Source organism: Myxine glutinosa, chromosome 1 (genome assembly GCF_964187855.1).
Source record: "Myxine glutinosa chromosome 1, kmMyxGlut1.1, whole genome shotgun sequence".
Classification (NCBI taxonomy): domain Eukaryota; kingdom Metazoa; phylum Chordata; class Myxini; order Myxiniformes; family Myxinidae; genus Myxine; species Myxine glutinosa.
Window position 1 is genome coordinate 217,243,096 of NC_136261.1, and position 26,184 is coordinate 217,269,279.

Consider the following 26,184-nt stretch of genomic DNA (forward strand, 5'->3'; position numbering starts at 1 on the left):
GTCGTCCGCCCCTAAAAAAAATTTTTTTTTTTTTGCTCGCGAAGTCAGTAAAATCCGTTCCCGCTCAGTGGAACAGGTTCGAATTTTGTATGTGCTCGCGTACTGTCTGAGCCAAGTTACATGTGCGCAACAGTTTGACAGAAAATGCCTTTCGTTGTTTGCCAAATTCGGCGAACGTCCAGTGTTCTGAAGGCCTGGGTTGGTGTCAAAGTGCCAGAAAATATCACGCCAGACGAACTGTATTATGAGCTCGTGTCGGGAACGCTTGATGGTAAGAAATATAACCGTTTTAATGTACGTTGTTGTTGTTGTTGAATATTTAGTGTGTGCGGGTTTTCCCCCTCACTCGCCATTTACGTGGACCGCAAGGTTTTGCTTCTGATAAATGGGGTGTGCGCTTCCTTATTTTATTCATAAAGAATGGTGGGAAATGTTGGACTCCAGTTCTGTTCTAAACAAAAATCTGTCGATATATCTGTACTGGGTTCCCAGATCTGTATTTCTAGTTTTCATTCCCGGGTGGTTCAAAATTCCAAACCAAATCCAGACTTGGAAAAAACAGAATTTCAGTACAAAACACTGAATTTGATCTGAGACTGATGAATACTTGCAATTATTAGTTGTGAAAGGGTGTGTGTGTGTGTGTGTGTGTGTGTGTGTGTGTGTGTGTGTGTGTGTGTGTGTGGAGGGGGGGCGGGGGGGTGCTCATTTTTTCAATGTACAATTTTTCCCCACATTTTTGTTGTTTGAACCTTGATGTTTGTGGCTTGGCTGATAGGTAAACAGTATAGTAGACAATATACAAGTATATTTTATAGTGATTTTTCTTTTTCAGGTGTACCAATTGAGGACACCAATGGAGTGGTAAACATCTCGGTGGGAGATAAAAAGACTATGACCCATGTTGCAGCTAGAGATTCAACATTGGCAGATGTGATCAATACCCTTGGAAATTTCATTGAGTTCGTTATTACTGTCCTGGATCAGCCAAACCAACAGAAGACCAATGAACATAATGCTTTCGATATGTATGAATGCTATGGCAATAGCTGCTGATAGATACATGTATGGCAACCGGACATTATTCTTAAAAGCCGAAGTTTTGGTCCACCATTGTTATACGTATCAGCAAATATTAAAAGTAAACATAACTCAATGTGACATAGGTTTCTTTATTTTCTTTATTTGAATCGTATCAGTGCATACATACGAAGGTTTACTAGTTTAGAAATCATAACATGATTCATCATGCATGTCTGATCAAGTATATTTAAGAAAAAAACATATTGTTTTGAATAATCCATTAAAATTTCACTCTGGAAAAAAAAAAAAAAAAAACCCCTCCCTCCCTACCCACTTTTTTGAAAAAAAAGTGATGATAAACAGGATTTTTTTTTTTTAACCAGCCTAAATTCAAGGGCTCTGCTCATATCTAGTTAGAAATCTAGCTTCTCCAGCCGGTATAACTCATCAAATTAATACACGTATTATGACCTGAAACCACCATTCAAATATCCACACAAGGTCACAAGCCTGGATTAATGAAATAAATAAATTCCACATTTATTCCGACAAAAAGAAGACAGTCGTCAATAACCATGATGAGATGATGATCGGAGTTTATGCAAGGTCGATGATTAGCATGCCAAAGGAGTCAACTGGACCCCCAGCCCCCCAAAAAATTACACAAAAGATAACAGCAACAATAATAAGGATAAGAGCTGAATGAATAATGATAAACAACCTTGTGGAAGCTCCACATCAAAGTCATAGCTTCATGGGAGAGCCTCACCAAAAAACATCGGTAGGTCAATGTGGTCTTCGCGGTCCACCCGCCTCTTAAGAGCCACAATGTATATGGAGTAAAGGGCAGCACCAGCCAAGGACCACAGCAGACCTGCTGCTCACAGTCATGTGTTTGGGAAGAAATTAAAGTCAACAGATATTTTCAAAACAAACATTTTCAAAAGTCCAAAAATGAACTTTATCTGAGCAGGGCATTGCTATTGTTACATTTCTGAGGTTAGGGAAAATAGTTAAATTATGGCCTTAAGGATGCCTGCTTGTTAGGACTCCTAACCTGCTAGTTAGGAGTTAGGGTTGTGGCTTTAGAGCTAGTTTGGATAAAGTTATCATTCTTCGTTCTCTGTGCGCCTGCGCAGACCCTTGGTGGTGTGGAAGAGGGGACGTCACATTTCCCCCCACCAGCAAAGAGAAGGAACCAAATCTCCTCCTAGCTGTCGTCTGTCATCACATGTGGAGCAGAAATGTTGGTAGGTTGAGACAGAGATTAGTGGTAGCCCTGATCCAGAGGAAGACGAAGCCGAAGCTGAGAATCCTGTTTATTGCGAGTCTCTAGCTGCAAATCCCTTATTCAACTTGCCGTTTCATTGCAGGCCTGACTTTTATGCTTCAGAATATCTCCAAACTATGGCCTAGGGGGGCGGGGGGGTGGGGGTTGTGCGTTAGTGTGTGGCGTCTCGAGGTAGATAGTTTGATTTCTTGTTATTGTATGAAGTCCAAATTGTTTTAAATTGAACGTCCTACTGGGAGGAGATGGTTTGATTTATTGTTATGGTATCAAGTGTTATAATATGAAGTTTCTCACATTCACCTTCCTGCATATTCTTCCTGGGTTTCAGATTCCTCACCCCATTTGTCCTCTACTCTCCCCCTCCCCTTTATCTCACTCTCACCTGATCTCTGCTCTACTCTGCTGTTGGTGTTTCCCCCTTTCCATTTTGTACCTTTGCATCATGCTGGGCATCCTGCATTGTACAAAGTCCTTCCTTAATTGGCACACATGAACTCCTATTCACCGACAAGGACTTAATCAACAGCTTTATGGAGTACTTCTCTCCCCTCTGGGCTGGCTCCCCTGACTCGCACCTTCTTCAGCTTGACACCATGGAAACTAAGGCCTTCAAACATCATTGGAATCTCGCACGATGAAGCATCAACTCTCTTCTGGTGCAACTCCTAAACTAAGGCCTTCAACATCATTGGAATCTCGCACGATGAAGCATCAACTCTCTTCTGGTGCAACTCCCAAAATCCAGAATTACTGCTCACCTCTTCTCATTTGTTCCTCTTTTTCCCCCATTTGTGGAGCCAACTTCCACATTCTCTTCAATCTCATTCTTCCCTCCAAGTCTTCAAAACAACAATCATCTCAGATCATCCCCCATCTAAAACCATGACCTTTTGTACCCCTGTTAACACCCACCCAACTCAAAATCCCACCTCCTTCCACATTTCCAGTTTTAACTTACTGAGAGTTTGCTTCTGTATCCATCTCATGCATCCTCCCTTACCCTTCATTCCTCTCAACACCCTCAACACACATCTCCCTCTATCTCTTCCTTCAACTTGGCTGTTGCTGTTTTCCCCCTATCACGACTGCTATTTCTGTCATGTTGCATCCTGATCCATTCAGTGTTCTTAAATCCCATTTCAAGCACTTCCACGAACCTCGAATCTGTATATATATTATTTTTTTTGCAAAACAGAATGTGATTCTCCCTGCTGGTTCATAGGCCTGCGGCAAATGCTTGGCATTGACCTGTTAAGAAAATATATTGAGCAGTAGGACTTTAGGTATGACCCAGCATGGGATGTGGTTGCCAGCGGGAGTTCAAGTATTACATTCCACTAGCAAGTTGCCCGTGCCAGCACAGGATTCGAAACAGGGTAGGGATGGAAGCGTCAAAAAATAAAATGGCGACATCTGTCATCGAGCCGGCAAGCTGGGAGCATCAATGCACATTTATTGCCACATCTGATGCAATGTAAATGCTCTAATCGCAGTGATGTGCTCCATGTCCAACTTTGTTTGATATATGTAGCTTAGGGTGGCACTAATATAGGGGTAAAATTTCAAACATGAAAATTATGGTCTTACCATTCAAAGTGGTTCCATTTATTGTAGAAATCACACACGTAAAATTTTATGCAAATCGTATAATATTTAGGGGTTGCTCACTGCAACATGGCTTGTTGCAGTGAGCATCCAATACAAAATTGTATAATTACATACAATTATATAAAAATATTATAATTACATTATTATGTCCATACACATATTACATAACAAACTGCAACATAGACAAATATAATCTGATCATTAATAATTCATAAACTTCAAAAATAATGAACATAAATCACTGGCAACTATTGTTGCCATTGGGCTTTAATGGGTTAAGATAGAAAAGAAAAAACAAAAACGTACCCCATTATTATTAATGTTATTATTATTATAATAATAATTATTATTATTAGGGAGCGCGGTGGCCGAGTGAGTTAGACCGCGCGTGTTGGGTTGACCACGCCAGTAGAGAAACTTTAGAGGCCATGAGCAACCTCTAAATATGATTTGATCACTGAAAATTTACCAAGAGTGTTTTCTCATGGGATCAAACAAAACCAGACCCGAAGACCTAAAATTATGAAACATTCGGTTTGTAGTGCCACCCTAATGTAGCTTTTTGATGCAGAGGGTCCATAATAAAAATTTGTATTTGTGTCAAAGCCAGTGACCAATTGTAAATTAATAGTAGAATTTGTACTGCTGCTGTCCACAAGATATGTCGGCACAGAAACTTAGAGCATCGAGGGAGACGAGCAAGGTACAAACCAAGATGATGCTTTTCACTCATAAGGTTTTCAAGAGAGACCCTCACGAGCACTTCACCACCAATGCTGTCACACATCAAACAAAACCCAGTTGACATATCAGGTTCATGGGGCCTCCAAAAAATATTGTAATAATAAAAATTTAAAAAACATTACCACAATCATTCCATATCAAATCAGACAAATCTGCACAAGTGTTACATACAAGCAGATGACAAAATTCCAAATAGGTAATACCATAATCGTGCCAACAAGCCTTTATGCTTGGACACTAACAAAACTAACCTGAGACAGACAGCCAGCAGCTTGGACAGAGTGAAGCGATCTGCACTGTTACTCGGAAATACCCCAGAAAGGATAAGAGTGAACACTCCTGGAAGGAAAGAAACCATGCAGGGCATCAATAGTCAAATCATAATTACAACAACAATGGCCACACTGTGGTCACAACCTGCAACAAAATTCAGAAATGGGGTGATTGGGAAATGCACATTTAAAGCACTCTTGAAATATGAACAGCACGATTGAGAAACACACATTTAATGCGCTATTAAAAGATTAACTCGACACTTCTCATTCATGACATCCATGGTTATATCAGAACGAGCTGATTCGTCACATGGTCACGGATCGTTTAACCCCAACATGAAACCGTTCAAAAATTATGTAATGCTATTTTTTTAGGTAGACACATACGTTGCGTGCTGAGGAGTTTGAGCAAACATGAACAATAATTTTTATTCGACACACGACTTGATTTTCGGGATCCCTCATCATGAATAACACTCGACCCAAACAAAGCCAATGGAAATCTGATGCAACAAACCCGGGCAATGTATAGTCAGCAGAGGCCTAGAGGCCTGATGTCTTAGGCCCACAAGAAAACCAAGGTGGTGGCCATATTATTTTGTCTGGGTGCCATGGTGGGTGGAGTCAAGCGACAAATGTGGGTAGGGTCTGGCAGCTGTCTGACCAATGGGTGCACATTTCAAAAATTGACTGCCAACAAGAACCACAACAACAGCAGAAACAACAACCACGTGGAACTCTTTTAAGACTTGTGACACGTCGCAGGCAAAAAAATCACCATTCCAAAAATGATGTAATAAATTTTTTCAATGCAGAGCATCTTTAAAAAGTGAGGTAGAAACATTAATAGCAATTTATTTTTACATACCATTTTACAACGTCTCTGTACTGTTTGTTACTCTTGACGTGAGAATTTTTTTTTTTTAATTACAAATTCCTGCAAGTGATTGAGTGAAACTATCAAAATAATGCGAAATCAGCAATTGCAATATGGAAGTTTGTACGAATTAAAATTGTGTAAAAGGTGGTGTCCTCTTGGCAAATGCTCAGCTCGAAATTTTGAAGTCAGGATAGCTCGAATCAGAAGCAAAATGCAAGCAGTATGCACTTTATAAATGGTATGCACTGCCCTCTCAATATAAAAAAATGCATCAATTTTTCATAAACTGCATGCAATTAAAAAATGGTTCCCTGGAAGTGACAGATTAATGCTTCTAGGAAGCTGCAAAACATTCTATCATCCACTCCTTTTCTTCCCTTCATAAGGGGTAAGGTCCAATGACATCAAACTCCTGCCATGCCTTGGCCATGATCCTCTTCCACTTCCCTCTGTCCACAGTCGACTCTCTCCACTCTCCAAATACTCCCACCTTATTGATATCCCTATTCACACAATCCCTTCCATCTCAACTGTGGTCTACCTCTTTTCTTCCGACCTTGTTCCCTCAACCTATTTACTGGTTTTGCTATTCTCTCTTCCCCCATCTGCACCAATTGCCCAGCCCATCTCAGCCGGCATTTCACCAATCTCCCCGTCAAGCTCATCTGCACACCAATCTCCTCCCTCAGTTCATCCATTCTCCTTGTATCCCCCCCTTTTCACTCCCACAATCCTCCTGACCCAGTTGTTCTCAAAAAAACCTGCAGCCGATGTTGTTGTCTCTGCCAGTGCCACCGTTTTCAGACCATAAAGATAGACGAGTGTTACACGACAACATCAGAACCTTCCCTTTCAATCTCATTGATATCTTTGTCTGCCATTTTCTTTTACAGCGGTACCGAGGAACCGATATAATTACCTAATAAAGACCCACCTTTGGAGGCCATTTTTCCCTGCAGAGCAGGGGTTGGCCTTTTTTGGGCACCATGGTCCCCTTTTTTGAAGCAATGTTTTATGGCCGAATGCCCTTCCTGCCGCCAACCCTGTTAGTCGCCTCTTGCGACACACAGGGAATTACCAGTGAGCTGGTACTCAATTTGCCGACCTCGGAAGGATGACAGGCTGAGTCAACCCCCCTGGTGTTAATTCAGCGATCGACCAGGATTCGATATTCGACCAGGATTCGATACCTAATAAGTAAAAACAAACGAGTTCTTCTGGTAACCACTCCTGTTTAAACCCCCTAAATACAGGATGACTGCACACATCCATTATTTTGTCCCGAGCTTCTCCTGCCTGTGGAACTGCCTTCCGTAGACTGGTCAATCACAATTTTCCATCCAGAGCTTCAAGCAGGTGGTCCATTGCCACTTCATGTTATCCCCCAACCCAACCCGTGATCTTTTCTCTCCATTTTAACTTGGAAGTAACCCCCTCCTCTTTTCCTTTTCATTCATTCCCTTGATTGTGTCTAATTGTTGCTCTGCTACCCTACTGTCAGTTCATACGCTCAGTGATGTTTCTCTTCATTGAGCCTCTCGTAAAGAAAACAAGATGGTGAACACTGCAAATACAAATATTCCTTGCAAAACTTTCAAACTGAGGTATTACATTGTATATTCCAGGTAGATAATCATGCAATACAAAAGAAGAGACATATGAATTACAAAATGTTAAAAACACAACAAAGAAGATGATGAGCACAGGTGGGAGTATCTGCCATGATGAATTGTGGAGACATCAAGGTGCTCACCAGAAGTGGAGATCAAGATGCTGGCAAGAGTGACATGCGTTTTTAACAAGGCGGTCTGGTACGATAGGTTAGCAATGAACCACTGGAATGAGAGTGGGAAATTACAAAAGCTTGTTGGAGATAAAGAATGACAAAGTATAATAAATAGAACAAACAAAAATATATTAAAACGTTCACATTATTCACACTTAACCAAAATCAGTTGTTTAGAAATAATGTGATGCTTTTAAAAACAAAAACATAAATGCTGATTAATAATATTTACTGAGATTAATTAATTTATCGATAAAGAGATATGAATTGCCAAAGTCAGGAGAAGAATAAATGAACTTTTGGTTACAAAAATTAAAAAACGCTCGTAACTTTGAATAGAGCAATGTTGGTCCGTTGAAGTGTGTGTATGTGTATGTGTGTGTGTGTGTGTGTGTGTGTGTGTGTATGTGTGTGTGTGTGTGTGTGTGTGTGTGTGTGTGTGTGTGTGTGTCATGTTTTCTGGAGTTCCACTGTAGCTTTCTGATGTGGAATGTGATGCACCAAAATTATTATGATTCCCGAGTTGACTAGGCTAATTAACTACAAACGATTAACAAAAGTGTCGCCATTTTTCTCAGATGGCCAAATGGATCATCGTCAATCTTTCAGAGGTTCATCAATGAGCTCCGGGAAGTGTTTTAGGGCCAAATTTTTTTTGAAAATTCTGAAACAAAAAGTTAGATTTAAAAATACTGTATATATATAATATTAATCATAGTAATAATAATAATTATAATATCTGGACAGCCACCTTCTCCTGGGCCACTTAACAACTGCAGGCATTTATTGTGGTCTGTTTCCAATGCTGCTTCTAATAACAAAAGTAATATTAACGTTATTGCAAAACAATATTAATACTAATTGAAGGTAAAATAGGTCTTATGGATCTTAAGGATTTTGGGAGGGGGCTTTTGGGTCCTCTGGGTCTTTCGTTTCCTTGGCGTCTTTGGGGAATTTTGGTTATTTTGGGTCATTGGAGTCTTTTGGGGGTTTTTTTGTTTTTTTTGTCCTCGGGGTACTTTTGGGTCCTTGGGGTCTTGGGGTCTTTTGTTTCCTCAGGGTCTTTGGTGTATTTTTGGTCTTTTGGGTTTTTTAGTTCTCGGGGGACTTTTGGGTCTTCAAGGTAATTTGGGTCCTTGGGGGACTTTTGGGTATTTTGTGTCCTTGGGGTATTCGTGGTATTTAAGGTTCTTCGGGGTATTTTGGGGTCTTGGTGGGCTTAAGGGTCTTGAGGGCCTTCAAAGGTCTATGGTATAGGTTCTCAAAGTGGTCCCTACCACCCCCCAGTGGATGCTGGGAACTTTCAGGGGGGCGCTCCAGAGTCTACGGGTGGTAGGGGGGCGCAGGCAATGATTTGGGGGGCACTGGCGATTTGGAGGAGTCGAGCAGCGGCGATTTGGAGCGCTCATTGGGCTTCCTGCAGTCTGAACAGGTTACCCGGCGCCATTCAGCAAATTGGCCATCCAATCAACGACCACATTCTTTCCCCCTCCGCATTGTTTTTATGATCACATATTTGCTGATGTCGTGTAGGTATTAGGTTTGACCCGTTTCCATGCCCTCTTCTCAACAGTGGTCGAGTTTCTGTCGGAAATTGATACGGAGCTATCGGAGAAAGTGACTGCGATTGAGCATGATGTGGCTTACCTCACGGACATATTCAGTATACTGAATGATGTCAACAACTCCAGGGTGACCATATGACGCTGATTAAAGCAAAGAAAGTGATCGGCGCGTTCGTAACCAAGGCGACTCTGCACAGGGAAACCCTCGGCCGCAGAGATATGTACCACTTTCCCCAGTTGGCAAAGGAAACTGCTGCTTCTGATGAAGAGCTGCTCGTTTATTGCAATCACCTTGAGAAGATTCGTGGAGATATGGGCCCACCCTTCACACTAACGGTATTTGGGCCTGTGATAACAGATTCCCAGTTTGCCTCACCTGGACCTGTTCTGCTGAAACATTGAAGGTCGTGCAAAATAAAATAAAAAGTAAAGTAAAATAAAGTAAAATATTATTCAGAAAATATTTGGCTTCTGTTATTTTTGCTTTCTATCTACATAAATTCTGGGTGTCCAACCACAAACGATAGGACAAGGGGGGCATTGGGCCGGTCCAAGAGGGCAGAAGGGGGCGGTAGTCCAAAAAAGTTTGAGAACCACTGGTCTAAGGGGTCTCAGCAGTCCAAAGGGTTGACAGGTACATTCCAATAGTACATAATTAATAGACAGGATGTCACCAAGTTCAAACAGTATGTAATTAATAGATATACTGAAAAGTCACATGGCTGGAGAAGATTAAAATGTAGAGTTTCTTCTTCTTCAACCAATAAAAAAAATCTGGCTGCCAGAACATGTGACAGATCACATTAAAAATTTAAACAAATACAGTATTCAATTTCTACTACTACTTCTACTTCTGAGCGACGAGTTCATAGTCTAGAAGTTTCATGTTGCAAGATGGAGCGATTCAAGAGAAATATATTTTTTAAGATTTGCGTTCAATCCAATATGGCTGCCAGAAAACATGACCTATGATTTAGTGGTTTTAAAAAATTTTTGGAGACAAAGTCGAGGCTCATGTAAGAACTAACACATAAAACACATAAAAAACAAACAGAAACACATAAAACATATAATAAAGGGAGCGGGAGACAAGGGGGGGGGGGGAGGGGGGAGGGAGAAGAAAGCACAACAGTAGAGAACAAGGAGATCGGTGGAAGGGAGAGGGCTGGGCAGGTACACAGGATAGACAAGATGGACACTACAGGGGCTTTCAGGAAGGAAACCAGAATTTGAAGGAGGGCGGATTTGGGGTGTATTAACGAGGGTAGAAAAGATGAAGGTTTTGGATGGGGGAAGATAAGAGATGGTGGTGAACAGCTGTTTTAAAGACCTGGAGGGAGGAGTGGGATTGAAGAGAGTGTGGGAGTTGTTCCAGAGGCGGGAACACGAACACACCACACCACACCACACACACACACACACACACACACACACACACACACACACACACACACACACACACACACACACACACACACACACACACACACACACACACACACACACACACACACACACACACACCCTTTTTTCACATTTTATTGTGTTGCACCCTGAATATAACAGGGACTAAACCGACATTTTTTTCGTCACTGATCTACATATAAGCCAGATTTGGGGAAGCCTACAAAAAAATTTCTGCTGCATTGAAGGTTCCCAAGAGCACAGTGGCCTCCATAATTCTTAAATGGAAGAAGTTTGGAACAACCAGGACTCTTCCTAGAGCTGGCCGCCCGGCCAAACTGAGCAATCGGGGGAGAAGGGCCGTGGTATATCTGCATATCCCCTTGTTAACCCCCTTGCCCGCATTTGTTCTTCCATCACCTTTAGCCAAGTCTTTCTCGGTCTTCCCCGTCCTCTACTTCCTTATACATTCATTTCCATCACTCTTCATTTCATTTCATTTCCATCACTCTTCTCAACCAGTCACTTTCATCCTTCCTCAACACATGACCAAACCATCTCAACCTGTTCCTCTTCACAGCATCAATCACAGGCTCTATTCCCATCATCTTTCACAATTCATCATTTGTCTTCCCCTCTCTCAACGACACTCCGCACATCCACCGAACCATTCACATTTCCACCCTTTCCAGCCTTCGTTGCTGCTCTACGTTAATTACCCATGTCTCGCTCCCATAAATCATAACACTTCTCACACGTGCAGCATACACCTTTCCCTTCAGCTTCAACGACACTCCCCTCCTCATCAGCACGCCACTCAGTTCCCGAAACTTCTTCCATGCACATCTCACTCCACCAACCGTTGCCGAGTCTGATCCACCTTCTCCATTCAGTATGTCTCCGAGGTAGCAAAATGTTTTCACACCTTCCAGCTTCACGCCGTCTCCAAAATCCAACGCAACATTTCCTCCATCTGCAGCTCCCTCTGTGCACATCTTACATTTGAATGTAGCAGCCACACTGGTTAATGACCCTCTCAGACCACTACATTTTTGATGAACCCACTCAGCGCACATTGTACATTGAATGGAGTTCACTCCGACACCCTTCCTGCACACAGCTCATGGCCACTTCCCAGTTCTTTCCACCTCACCACATGCTTTACCACTTGCCATCACCTTTGTCTTTCCGATATTCACCTTCAGACCTTTTGTCTCCATACATTCCTTCCACTTGTTCATCTTTTCCTTCAGTCCATCCATACTTTCCGCAATCAACACCAGATCATCTGCATACAACAACTCCAATGGTAAACCCTCCTTTACGTTCTGAGCCAGCACCTCCATCACAGCTACAAATAGTAGTGGACTTAGTACCGACCCATGATGCACTCCCACCTTCACCTCAAACTCACCACTGTTCCCGTCCTTCATCCTTACAGCTGTGCGCGCTCTTTTGTACATTGCCATCACTACTCTGATCAACCATTCCTCCACTCCTAACTTCCTCAATGCCCATGTCAATACTTCGCGTGGAACCCTATCGAATGCTTTCTCCAGATCAACAAACCCAAGAAACAACTTCTTCCTCTTCTCCATGTACTTCTCCTGCAACTGCCTCACAATAAAGAGCGCGTCTGTCGTTCCTCTTCCTGGCATAAATCCAAACTGCATTTCGTCGATCTTCACCTTCTTCCTTATCCTCCTCTGCAACACCCTTTCCAATACCTTCATTCCATGCTCCAATAACTTTATCGCTCGGTACGAGCCACACTCCAGAGCGTCACCTTTCCCCTTGTATTGAGGGACTCAGTCCACTACTCAGTTCCCAAACCACTGGAATGCGGCCTTCTTTCACCACCAGATTACAGATCTCTGTCATTCTCTTCACACCCTAACTTCCTGCTGCCTTCAACATATCTCCCACAACTCCCGTCGGCCCTCCCGCTTTTCTACTCTTCATTGCTTTTATCGCTTCCTCAACTTCCTTCTCAGTTATCTTCTCTGCCGGTCCTAAAACTGGGTTACTCTCTATGTTGCCATCCCATTCATTCTCTGTATTCAACAGCATTTCCATACATGTTTTCCATCTTCCTTTAATTCCATCTGGGTCCACAACGATTTGTCCCACTTCATCCTTCAAGCAACTCACCCCCATCACATCACACCTCTCTTTCGCTATCTGCTTTGCAATCCTGAATACCGCTCTCTGACCCTCTTCCGAATCCAAGCGTTCTCTGAACATTTTCCTACATGCCTCCTGCGCCTTTGCTACCTCTTTCTTTGCAGCCTTCTAACTTTCATGCTCTGCTTTTTCTGCTCCCGTACCCTTCGCCTTCTGCCACTCCTTGAACTTCTTCCTCTTCTTGTCAATCCTCTTTCCAACTTCATCATCCCACCACCATGTTTCCGAGTGCCTCGGTGGTCCTTTTGTCCATCCACATACCTCACCAATGGCTCCCAACAGACTATCTTTCATTGACATCCAACCACTTTCAAGCTCAACCACATCATCCTCTACCCTACTCAGCCTCTCTTTTAATGCCTCCCTTACTGTCACGTCTTTCAACCTCCACACCTTCATTTCTTTTTTTTTCTTTTTTTTAGGTTAGGGTTAGGGTTAGGGTTTTCTCGGTTGGTACTTCACCCACCGAGCTCTCCTAGCACCTTTCACCCTTATGTCGCAGCCAACCAAGTGGTGCTGTGAAACGGCCTCCTCCCCCGGGATCACCTTTGTGTCCCGGAGGTGCCCCCTATCTCGCCTACGCACCATCAAGTAGTCAACGGTTGTCGTCGACCCACCTGACGTGTATGTAACAAGCTTATTATCCTCTTTCTGGAACTGAGTATTACAAATCAACAAATCAGCTGCATCAGCAAACTCCAAAATCCTTTCACCTTCTCCATTTCTCACACCATATCCGTAACCTCCATGAACTCCCTCAAAACCGTCCATACTCATTCCCACATGTCCATTTCTGTCTCCTCCTTCCACAACAACTTCCTCATCTTTCACGTTTTCCATCAGCTTCTCTATCGCACACCAGAACTTGTCCTTCTCTTCATTGATCCGACCAACCTGCGGAGCATATCCCGAGATGACGTTCACCAAGAGCTTTCCAATCATCATTTTCACCATCATCAACCTATCACTCACTCTAGTCACACTCACCACACTGTCTACAAACTCCTCAGAAAACAGGACACCAACACCATGCATGCCCTCCGGGCACCCTTGCCACACAAACTTGTATTTCTGTCCCTGCCTACCCTTCAGCATTCTCACACCACTTCCCTTCCATCTCGTCTCTTGCACACAACATATGTCCACTCTTCTTCTGACCAATACTTCCACCACTTCTCCTGATCTCCCTGTCATTGTCCCTACATTCCATGTCCCAAACCTCAGAAACCGATCTCCACTTCGGGCTGTACCCTGCCCATATGTAGTTATAATTGTCATGGTTCTCTTTTTTTTGAGGCAATGTTTTTATGGCCTGATGCCCTTCCTGACGCCAACCCTCTTAGTCGCCTCCTACGACACGCATGGATACGGTGTACCTATTCTAAACCAGGGTACACACCGGGATAAGCAAACCAATAAGCAAACCCAATAACCAAAAATCTAAATAACCCAAACCCAATAATAAATAATAACAATAATAATAATGACCCAATAAGCAAACCCTACTCACATTTAAAGTCAATCAGATGAAAATTGACAATTTTATGCAACCTTTGACCTTTCGATTGGAAAAAATAAATAAATAAATAAACACAATCGGCTTACAGCTTTTGAGTGGTGAACCAATTCAGTGACCCAATATGCAAATTCTTTAAATTTCAGGTCAAAACAAAGGTTAAAAGCAAACACTATGCAAGGGGGTGGGGGGGGGGGGGGGGCATAATCAGCATTTATGTTTTTGTTTTTAAAACACACACCTTTGAATCCCGACCCAGCTATAAACCATCATCCCAGTGTTTCACAGGCAGGACAATTCATGAATGTGTGTGCCACCCCATGATTGTACATTTAATTGGACATCCCAATATATCAGTTTGAGTGTAAACTCCAGCTAGTCTGTTGGGAGCCGTTGGTGAGGTATGTGGATGGACAAAAGGACCACCGAGGCACTCGGAAACATGGTGGTGGGATGATGAAGTTGGAAAGAGGATTGACGAGAAGAGGAAGAAGTTCAAGGAGTGGCAGAAGGCGAAGGGTACGGGAGCAGAAACAGCAGAGCATGAAAGTTATAAGGCAGCCAGGAAGGCTGCAAAGAAAGAGGTAGCAAAGGCGCAGGAGGCATGTAGGAAAATGTTCGGAGAACGCTTGGATTCGGAAGAGGGTCAGAAAGCAGTACTCAGGATTGCAAAGCAGATAGCGAAAGAGAGGTGTGATGTGATGGGGGTGAGTTGCTTGAAGGATGAAGTGGGACAAATCGTTGTCGACACATATGGAATTAAAGGAAGATGGAAAAGATATATGGAAATGCTGTTGAATACAGAGAATGAATGGGATGGCAACATAGAGAGTAACCCAGTTTTAGGACCGGCAGAGAAGATAACCGAGAAGGAAGTTGAGGAAGCGATAAAAGCAATGAAGGGTAGAAAAGCGGGAGGGCCGACGGGAGTTGTGGGAGATATGTTGAAGGCAGCAGGAAGTTAGGGTGTGAAGAGAATGACAGAGATCTGTAATCTGGTGGTGAAAGAAAGCCGCATTCCAGTGGTTTGGGAACTGAGTACCCTCGTCCCTCTATACAAGGGGAAAGGTGACCCTCTGGAGTGTGGCTCGTACCGAGCGATAAAGTTATTGGAGCATGGAATGAAGGTATTGGAAAGGGTGTTGGAGAGGAGGATAAGGAAGAAAGTGAAGATCGACGAAATGCAGTTTGGTTTTATGCCAGGAAGAGGAACGACAGACGCGCTTTTCATTGTGAGGCAGTTGCAGGAGAAGTACATGGAGAAGAGGAAGAAGTTGTTTCTTGGGTTTGTTGATCTGGAGAAAGCATTCGATAGGGTTCCACGCAAAGTATTGACATGGGCATTGAGGAAGTTAGGAGTGGAGGAATGCTTGATCAGAGTAGTGATGGCAATGTACAAAAGAGCGCGCACAGCAGTAAGGATGAAGGACGGGAACAGTGGTGAGTTTGAGGTGAAGGTGGGAGTGCATCAGGGGTCGGTACTAAGTCCACTATTATTTGTAGCTGTGATGGAGGTGCTGGCTCAGAACGTAAAGGAGGGTTTACCGTGGGAGTTGTTGTATGCAGATGATCTGGTGTTGATTGCGGAAAGTATGGATGGACTGAAGGAAAAGATGAACAAGTGGAAGGACTGTATGGAGACAAAAGGTCTGAAGGTGAATATCGGAAAGACGAAGGTGATGGCAAGTGGTAAAGCATGTGGTGAGGTGGAAAGAACTGGGAAGTGGCCATGTGCTGTGTGCAGGAAGGGTGTCGGAGTGAACTCCATTCAATGTACAATGTGCGCTGAGTGGGTTCATCAAAAATGTAGTGGTCTGAGAGGGTCATTAACCAGTGTGGCAGCTACATTCAAATGTAAGGTGTGCACAGAGGGAGCTGCACATGGAGGAAATGTTGAGTTGGATCTTGGAGACGGCGTGAAGCTGGAAGGTGTGAAAACATTTTGCTACCTCGGAGACATGCTGAATGGAGAAGGTGGATCAGACTCGGCAACGGTTGCTCGAGTGAGATGTGCATGGAAGAAGTTTCGGGAACTGAGTGGCATGCTGATGATGAGGGGAGTGTCGTTGAAGCTGAAGGGAAAGGTGTATGCTACATGTGTGAGAAGTGTTATGATTTATGGGAGCAAGACATGGGTAATGAACGTAGAGCAGCAACGAAGGTTGGAAAGGGTGGAAATGCGAATGGTTCGACGGATGTGCGGAGTATCGTTGAGAGAGAGGAAGACAAATGATGAATTGCGAAAGATGATGGGAATAGAGCCTGTGATTGATGCTGTGAAGAGGAACAGGTTGAGATGGTTTGGTCATGTGTTGAGGAAGGATGAAAGTGACTGGTTGAGAAGAGTGATGGAAATGAATGTGGAAGGAAGTAGAGGATGGGGAAGACCGAGAAAGACTTGGCTAAAGATGGTGGAAGAAGAAATGCGGGCGAGGGGGTTAACAAGGAGAGATGCAGAAAATAGAGCAAAATGGAGAAGATCGTCATGGGGACCGCAAGGCTAACCCCCGCTCTAGTAGGGAAAATGGCCTTTAAAATGCATGTTGTTGTAAACTCCATCGACCCACCATGAGCAGAGTGAGGCTGCACTGGCTGACTTTTATTTTACATCAGAGTACACCAGCATTCTGATGGGAATATTATGCCTGCTGTTTCATCTAATAGTTTCATCGAAATGTTTCATCTAGCATTCAGTTTTGAACATGAAAAAAAAAATCCTAAAATACCTTTCCAGAAAAAGAAAAAAAAAGTTATATAAAAGAAAGGTTTATGCTGCATGTGTGAGAAGTGTTATGATTTATGGGAGTGAGACATGGGTAATGAACGTAGAGCACCAACGAAGGTTGGAAAGGGTGGAAATGCGAATGGTTCGACGGATGTGCGGAGTATTGTTGAGAGAGAGGAAGACAAATGATGAATTGCGAAAGATGATGGGAATAGAGCCTGTGATTGATGCTGTGAAGAGGAACAGGTTGAGATGGTTTGGTCATGTGTTGAGGAAGGATGAAAGTGACTGGTTGAGAAGAGTGATGGAAATGAATGTAGAAAGAGGTCGAGGACGGGGAAGACCGAGAAAAGACTTGGCTAAAGGTGATGGAAGAAGAAATGCGGGCAAGGGGGTTAACAAGGGGATATGCAGATATACCACGGCCCTTCTCCCCCGATTGCTCAGTTTGGCCGGGCGGCCAGCTCTAGGAAGAGTACTGGTTGTTCCAAACTTCTTCCATTTAAGAATTATGGAGGCCACTGTGCTCTTGGGAACCTTCAATGCAGCAGAAATGTTTTTGTAGGCTTCCCCAAATCTGTGCCTCGACACAATCCTGTCTCTGAGCTCTGTAGGCAGTTCCTTCAACCTCATGGCTTGGTTTTTGCTCTGATATGCATTGTCAGCTGTGAGACCTTATAGAGACAGGTGTGTGCCTTTCCAAATCATGTCCAATCAATTGAATTTACCATAGGCAGGATTATAGCCCTGGTGTTGGGCTAGCGGCTAGGGTGCCGGCTTAGGATCCAAGGATCCTGGGTTCGAATCCCGGTCGATCGCTGAATTAACGCCAGGGGGGTTGACTCATCCTGTCATCCTTCCGAGGTCGGCTAATTGAGTACCAGTTCACTGGTAATTCCCTGTTTGTCGTTAAAGGCGGCAAAACGGGTTGGCGTCAGGAAGGGCATCCGGCCGTAAAACATTGCTTCAAAAAGGGGACCGAAAAACAACAACAACCACGGTTCCCGAAAAAGGCCAACCCCCGCTTTGCGGGGAAAAATGGCCTCTAAAGGTGGTTATATAGGCGGACTCCAATCAAGGTGTAGAAACATCTTGAAATTTAGCTCAGGTGCCTCCCATTTCTCTTGATCATCTTTAAGATCTCAAAGATGATCAAGAGAAATGGGAGGCACCTGATCTAAATTTCAAGTGTTATAGCAAAGGGTATGAATACTTCTGTCAATGTGATATTTCAGTTTTTTCTTTTTAATAAATTTGCAAAACTTTCTAAAATCCTGTTTTCTTTTTGTCATTATGGGGTATCGAGTGTAGATTGATGAGGGAAAAAATTAATTTAAACAATTTCAGCATAAGGCTGCAACATAACAAAATGTGAAAAAAGTGAAGGGGTCTGAATACTTTCTGAATACCCTGTGTATATATATATATATATATATATATATATATATATATATATATATACATACATATATATATATATAGTATATAGTTAAACAGTTATTTATAAATATATATATATATATATATATATATTTATATATGATAAATATATAATAAATATATTATATAATAAATAAATAATTATAATATATAATATAATAAATAAATAAAAATATATAATAAATATATATATATATTTCAACAGTTATATATATATATATATATATAGTTCAACAGTTATATATATATATGTTTATATATATGTTTATATATATATATATATATCTATATATATATATATATACATACACAACCATTGTGTGCCTATAGCCTGATGTTGGCTTAGCGGTTAGGGTGCCGGCTTGGGATCCTAGGATCCTGGGGTCGAATCCCGGTCGATCGCTGAATTAACGCCAGGGGGGTTGACTCAGCCTGTCATCCTTCCGACGTCGGCAAATTGAGTACCAGCTTTCTGGGATGAATGATCCCGGTGTGTACCCCGGTTTAGAATAGGTACACCGTATCCCTGCGCATCGTAAGAGCGTGACCAAGGGTTGGCGTCAGGAAGGGCATCCGGCCATAAAAACATTGCCTCAAACAGGGAACCATGATTGTCATGGGGCCCGCAAGGCTAACCCCCGCTCTAGCGGGGAAAATGGCCTTAAAACGATCATTCATTCATTCATTGTGTGCCTGTACCTGGCCCTATTTCAAGCTGGAGCTCTAATCCGAGGAAACTGCATCATCTGCATATGCACAATCCCAGAAATGGTGACAACTCACAGCCAGAGGAGCCACATATGCACGGATGTGTCACAATGTTGATTAAATGCTTACAACCATCTTTTCAACCAAGAATATGGAGGCAGACATGAGCATGCCAGGAAGGTGTATCAAATAAACAAGTGCACATGCAACAGAGTTTTGTGCAAATCGAAATGCAGGACATCATTAATAGAAATCAATAAGTGCAAATTACTATATCTGAAACCACAAGACAATCGTTTTTGTGACAATAAAGAAGCAAGGAATTGTTATAGACATTTTATATTAACTCATCTAAGAATATCAAATTTAGGGGGATAAAACCCCCCCAAAATTGAACTTTGCTGTGCACACATGTTCAAGTAATATCGACATAAAAAGACTGTGTGCAGTCTCATCCGCCCACTCACCACAAAGCAAAAGAGTAAACTTGTTTTTGCGACCTGCGGGATGGGAAGCCCCATTCTGGATCCTCCCTCCTGACAATCAGGCTCTCCATACTGCCTGCGTGACTGGCTGGCATCCAGAATTTGCCGAGAAGGAAGCTGCCGGACCTCAGCAAGTCGTGAGAACCGCACACGCGGCTTTCGAATGACTGAAAGAAAAGGGCGAAGACAAGTGAAATAAAAATTACATTAATGGAGGATGCTACAATCACGGACGTCCAATTGTTCTCACCTCCATCCTCACCATCACTACAACACGGGCTACTCTTCTCACTCGCCGAATCATTGAATCTCACTGGTGCGTACAGTGGAGCACCCTGTTGAAAGATGTGAACAACGTGCCATACATGTGAACATGGCCAGTAATGTCACAAGGAAATAGTAAGCAAACAAGACACAGACCAAAGTTAATTCGATTGTGACAATAAAAAAGCAACTACATTGCCACAGAGATGTAAGGCTCATGGAAGTGTTTGCACACAAATTAAAAGCAAGACAAAGACAGAAGTGAACATCAATGTACATCAACATGAATTACAAAGACATTATTAAAGTAGAACGGCACTCAGTAGAGAGCATACCACCGCCTGGTGAACAGTTCACGTTTTGTATCTCAGAGTAAATCAGAAAATCCCAATACAGAATCACATTTAATCAAAATCAATCACCAGAATCACCATAGGTCCAGTCTTTCATTCCTTGATCTACCCCTCTTTTTGGCCATATCACTTAATGGTGAAGAATAACTTTAAAAATTCTACTAGATGGATCCGGATCTTCACCAAAATTGAATCGATTCTTTGTCGTCACACACCCAACCGGTCCACCAAGTTTCGTTCAGATCCGTCCATAACTTTTTGAGATACCCTGCTATGTATCGTTTTTGTCCCTGTCTCCCAATGGTGAAGAATCACTTAAAATTTTAAATAATTCTCATATCCAAATCCATATTCAGATTTTCACCAAAATCGAATCGAATAGTCCTCGTTAGACACCCAACCGGTCCACCAATTTTCGTCAAAATCCATCCACAACTTTTTGAGATATCCTGCTATGTATCGTTTTTGTCCCTGTCTCCCAATGGTGAAGAATCACTTAAAATTTTAAATAATTCTCATATCCAAATCCATATTCAGATTTTCACCAAAATCGAATCGAATAGTCCTCGTTAGACACCCAACCTGTCCACCAATTTTCGTCAAAATCCATCCACAACTTTTTGAGATATCCTGCTATGTATCGTTTTTGGCCCGATCTCCCAATGGTGAAGAATCACCTAAAAATTTAAATAGGTCTCCTATCCAAATCCATATTCAGATTTTCACCAAAATCGAATCGAGTCGTTCTTGTCAGACACCCAACCTGTCCAACAAGTTTCGTCCAAATCCGTCCACAACTTTTTGAGATATCTTGCCATGTATCGTTTTTGGCCCGATCTCCCAATGGTGAAGAATCACTTAAGAAATTCTAGTAGCCGGATCCGAATCCAGATCTTCACCAAAATATAATCATTTCTTCATTGTCACATACGCTACATCTCTGCCAAATTTCGTCCGAATTTGTCCACAACTTTTTGAGATATCTTGTTCACAAACGAACAGACAGACAGACAGACAGGGGTGAAAACATAACCTCCATCCACCTTTGGTGGCGGAGGTAACTAGAACAGCATTCGGTAGAGCACATACCTTCGCCAGACTGAACAGTGAACAGTTTATGTTGTGTATCCCACTGATAGGCTGGATCTGGATTCGGACCTGAACCAAAGTCTTATCAGCTTGGTCTTGTCACCTACCCAACCCGTCCACCTAATGTAGTTACAACTCGTCCACATTTTGAAATATCGTTTCGGCCCAATCACTCGATGGTGAAGCATCACTTAATTAATAAACTCTCATAACCAGTTCCGGTCTTCACCAAAATCGAATCCATCCATCCATATCACACACCCAACCTGTCCACCAAGTTTCTCCAAATCCATCCACAATTTTGAGATATCCTGGACAAAAAAAAATAGACAGGGGTGAAAACACAACCTTTGTCCATTGCAGATGGCAGAGGTAATGATGGACAAACACCTATAGCACATGATACACTACATGACCAAAAGTATGCGGACACCCCTTCTAGTTAGTGGATTTGGCTCTTTCAACCGCACCCATTGCTGACAGGTATATATCATCAAGCACACAGCTATGCAATCTCCATAGACAAACATTGGCAGTAGAATGGGATAAACTGAAGAGCTCAGTGACTTTCAAAGTGGCACGGTCATAGGATGCCACCTTTCCAACAAGTCAGTTCATCAAATTTCTGCCCTGCGAGAGCTGTCCCGGTCAACTGCAAGTGCTGTTATTGTGAAGTGGAAACGTCTACGAGCAATAAAAGCTCAGATGTGAAGTGTTAGGCCACACAAGCTCACAGAACAGGACCGCTGAGTGCTGAAGCACGTAGCGCGTACAAATAATCTGTCCTCGGTTGCAACACTTACTACCGAGGTCCAAACTGCCTCTGGAAGCAAGGTCAGCACAACAACTATTCATCAGGAGCTTCATGAAATGGGTTTCCATGGCCGAGCAGCCGCACACAAGCCAAAGATCACCATGCGCAATGCCAAGTGTCAGCTGGAGGGGTGTAAGGCTCGCCGCCATTGGACTCTGGAGCAGTGGAAATGCGTTCTCTGGAGTGATAAATCACGCTTCACCATCTGGCAGTCCGACGGACGAATCTGGGTTTGGCGGATGCCAGGGGAACGCTACCTGCTTGAATGCATAGTACCAACTGTAAAGTTTGGTGGAGGAGGAATAATGGTCTGGGGCTGTTTTTTATGGTTCGGGCTAGGCCCCTCGGTTCCAGTTAAGGGAAATCTTAACACGACAGCACACAATGACATTCTAGATCTAGAGTCTAGACGATTGTGTGCTTCCAACTTTGTGGCAACAGTTTTGGGAAGGCCCTTTCCTGTTTCAGCATGACAATGCCCCCGTGCACAAAGCAAGGTCCATACAGAAATGGTTTGTCGAGATCGGTGGGGAAGAACATGACTGCCCTGCACAGAGCCCTGACCTCAACCCCATCGAACACCTTTGGGTTGAATTGGAACACCAACTGCGAGCCAGGCCTAATCACCCAACATCAGTGTCTGATCTCACTAATGCTCTTGTGGCTGAATTGAAGCAAATCCCTGGAGCAATGTTCCAACATCTAGTGGAAAGCCTTCCCAGAAGAGTGGAGGCTGTTACAGCAGCAAAAGGGGGGAGGGACAAACTCCATATTAATGCCCATTATTTTGGAATGAGATGTTCGATGTTCGGGTGTCCACAAACTTTTGGTCATGTAGTGTATTTGAACCTGGGTTCCTAACATCATGAGCAAGGGGTTCTGATGGGAATGCTACAGGCCAGCTAAACAAATTACAATATTTCCCCAAAGATGTTCAGAAACCCCAAATCCAACCTTCCCCCATATTCTGGAATCGCCTGCTCACCAACTCAGCACTTCCTCGTTGATCTCCACCACCTTTTCCCAAAACATAATGTCCATCTGTCTCCAGGGCCTGTAAAAAGGTAGAGTATATGATAGTATTTACATGCCTAAAACATGAAAGTGCAAGCACTCATACTGATGCAATGATGTTGAGCTAATTTACACAGGGTGATTTTAAAGCAGGTTATACCACCAATCAAAAGTGCAAGTACAAAAGGGAAACAATGGTTCACATTACTTGGTCACTCTAGTAACTACCGGGCTGCATCAATATTGCAAATGGCATCTCCCTCCGCCTCCATCTCAATAACTTTTTATTGCATCTTCCTTCTCCCTTTCCCCCTTGCTCTGCTCAATATACCCACTCCTTAATATCGTTCCACCACCTCTCCCCATTTTAGCTTCACCAACTCAAGCTGTGCGATAATATCAGAGAGCGGATACCTAACACCACACATCGCATGGCGTGTAACGTTTGGCAACTGAGGCTCACCTTGGCAGGAGGAAGACAGCCTACACAGCGCAGACACTTATCCCTCCATGGTTTCCAAATAAGGAACCCAAGCAGATACACGACAAACATAGAGGACCTTGCAAATGTGCTGAAAAAGGGCTTTTGGAAGCCTTGGAAAATATACTGTGGAAGATAAGGGAGATGGATATACGGAGAGGGTGATTGGGAGCGGTAATCAAGAGGAAAATAAATAAATAACCTCAAAGAGCATCATAATCGTCATCCCATGCTTTAAAAGATAAGCGGACATCTCAAAGTGATGTTCAGCTCAACAAGCAGACCTTTGATAATCCTTTTCACCTGCAAGTTAAATCGGGCCAGACAATTCACTTGCTAAATGTTGTCCTCCTCTTCCCTTTATAAGGGGTGAAGTTAAATGGTACCAAGCTCCTGCCCTGCCTTGACCACGATAATCCTCCACTCCCTTGTCCTCATCCAACAATCTCCACTCTCTAACCACTCCCACCTTACTGATATCCCTCCTCATGCCTCACAGATCCTCCCACTTCAACTGTCGTCTACATCTTTTCCTCCGACCTTATTCCCTCAACCTATCTACTCTCTTTGCTATTCTCTTTTCCCCCATCTGCACCAAGTCTCCAGCCCATCTTAACCGGAATTTAACCAATCTCCCCATCAAGCTCATCCATCACTTCATCCTCCTTATATCCACCCTCTACACTCCCATAGTCCTCCAGACCCAGTTATTCTCACAAATATTCAGTCTCTGTGTGTCTGTCTCTGTGTGTCTGTCTCTGTGTGTCTGTCTCTGTGTGTCTGTCTCTGTGTGTCTGTCTCTGTGTGTCTGTCTCTGTGTGTCTGTCTCTGTGTGTCTGTCTCTGTGTGTCTGTCTCTGTGTGTCTGTCTCTGTGTGTCTGTCTCTGTGTGTCTGTCTCTGTGTGTCTGTCTCTGTGTGTCTGTCTCTGTGTGTCTGTCTCTGTGGCTGTCTCTGTGTCTGTCTCTGTGTCTGTCTCTGTGTCTGTCTCTGTGTCTGTCTCTGTCTCTGTCTCTGTGTTTCTGTCTCTCTCTGTGTGTGTGTGTGTGTGTGTCTCTCTCTCTGTGTGTGTGTCTCTCTCTCTCTCTCTGTGTGTGTCTGTCTGTGTGTCTGTCTGTTTCCAGATCGCAAAGGTAGGCTGGTGTTAAGCACGACATCAGAACCTTTCCTTTCAATCTCCTTGAAATATTTCTGTCTGCCATTACTCCATCCACCTTCATCCATGCATTCGCACCCACCTGAATCCTCCTCGCACCTCCGCCTCCATCTCCGGTCACTGTTCCCCCCCAGATATGCAAACCTATTTCCCCGTCTGATCTCCGTCACCTCTAACCTGATATTCTTTCATTTTCTCTGCTGCCCAACCCACATCACCTCCATGCTCATTTTCAGCCCATGTTTCTCAAACGCCTCCTTCAACTACCCCCACTACTTGCTGCATCTCCCACCCACTCTCCACCACAACAGCAAGATCGTCCACATACAATATCCTCTCCAGAATACCTTTCATGTTTATCTTTGTGCTTACCAGCTCCACCACGATGATAAACATGAGTGGGCTGAGAGCGCTTCCCTGCTTCAAACCGATGTCCACACTGAATTCCTCCGACATCCCAGGACCAACCAATACTCTTCCTTTCGTTCCCTTGTACATCCCTTCCACCAACCTAACTTCTGTTTCCGGCACTCCCCTCCATCTCGGTATCGCCATCACCATCTCTCTCGGGACCATGTCTTAGGCCTTCTCATGGACCAAAAATCCCAATGCCATTTTACCTGGCACCTCCAACCTATTCTCCACCAGCTGTCTCAGCACGAACATCCCATCAGTCATTCCCCTACCCTTTCTGAACCCCTATTGCTCTTCTCCGATCTCCATCTCCACACCCTTGCTTATCCAGAATCCTCTCCAGCACCTTCAATGTATATTCACTTGCTAAATAACATTGCTTAAAACATATTGTAAGCAATGTTATACTGTACTCAAAGTACAGGTATGACCTAAAAAGCTCCAAAAGGAAGGATCAGCTCATCAGTTACATCACAATTGTATTGGTTCCCAGCTTGTAAGACGCTTCTGCTCGTTCATGTTTACGTAGGACTACATGCAGTATACTTTCAGAGCACAATACAAACCAGTGCTTATCCAGAGATCAAGTCAAGCTGTGCAGATGTAAAGGTGAGTATATCAATCAGCTCACACCTTGCACACATGGGAAAGTAGCATGATGGAGTAAGAAGGCTTGCATGGTTAATATACAAGGCAACTTATTGGGTTATAATGCATTTGCTTGTGGATGTTGAAGATCCCCCGATGTCCTTTGTGAAGAGTAGGTGAGGTATCACTGGTATCCTGGCCAAATTACAAATTCCTTCTCAAACCTACGAGGGGCACTGCATCCGCAGCACAGAAGAGCCCTCAGTCAATCATGTTACCCCGCCGCCTTGTGCTGCATACGAAAGAAGTTGTCTTATAAGAAAGTCGCAACAAATCTGCACGACTGATTGCTATTGGAGGGCTCGAGGATGGTCTGGAG

The 26,184-nt window shown here is 43.3% G+C and overlaps 1 protein-coding gene across 7 annotated transcripts in view; it reads right to left on the minus strand.

Moving 5' to 3' along the window:
- Nucleotides 1-26,184, minus strand: part of SLC35F5 (solute carrier family 35 member F5) — a 54,595-nt gene that overhangs the window by 26,853 nt on the left and 1,558 nt on the right. For 5 of the 7 annotated variants that reach the window (XM_068126575.2, XM_068126559.2, XM_068126535.2 and 2 more), the window contains exons 4-11: nucleotides 23,632-23,775; nucleotides 23,140-23,208; nucleotides 19,885-19,969; nucleotides 19,617-19,801; nucleotides 7,575-7,656; nucleotides 4,918-5,005; nucleotides 4,634-4,698; nucleotides 1,793-1,900 (exon numbers count right to left, since the gene is read on the minus strand). In XM_068126575.2, the coding sequence (XP_067982676.2) occupies nucleotides 1,793-1,900; nucleotides 4,634-4,698; nucleotides 4,918-5,005; nucleotides 7,575-7,656; nucleotides 19,617-19,801; nucleotides 19,885-19,969; nucleotides 23,140-23,208; nucleotides 23,632-23,775 (826 nt within the window). The remainder of the gene's footprint in view (nucleotides 1-1,792; nucleotides 1,901-4,633; nucleotides 4,699-4,917; nucleotides 5,006-7,574; nucleotides 7,657-19,616; nucleotides 19,802-19,884; nucleotides 19,970-23,139; nucleotides 23,209-23,631; nucleotides 23,776-26,184) is intronic. The other 2 variants (XM_078783593.1, XM_068126550.2) reach the window with 1 other exon arrangement.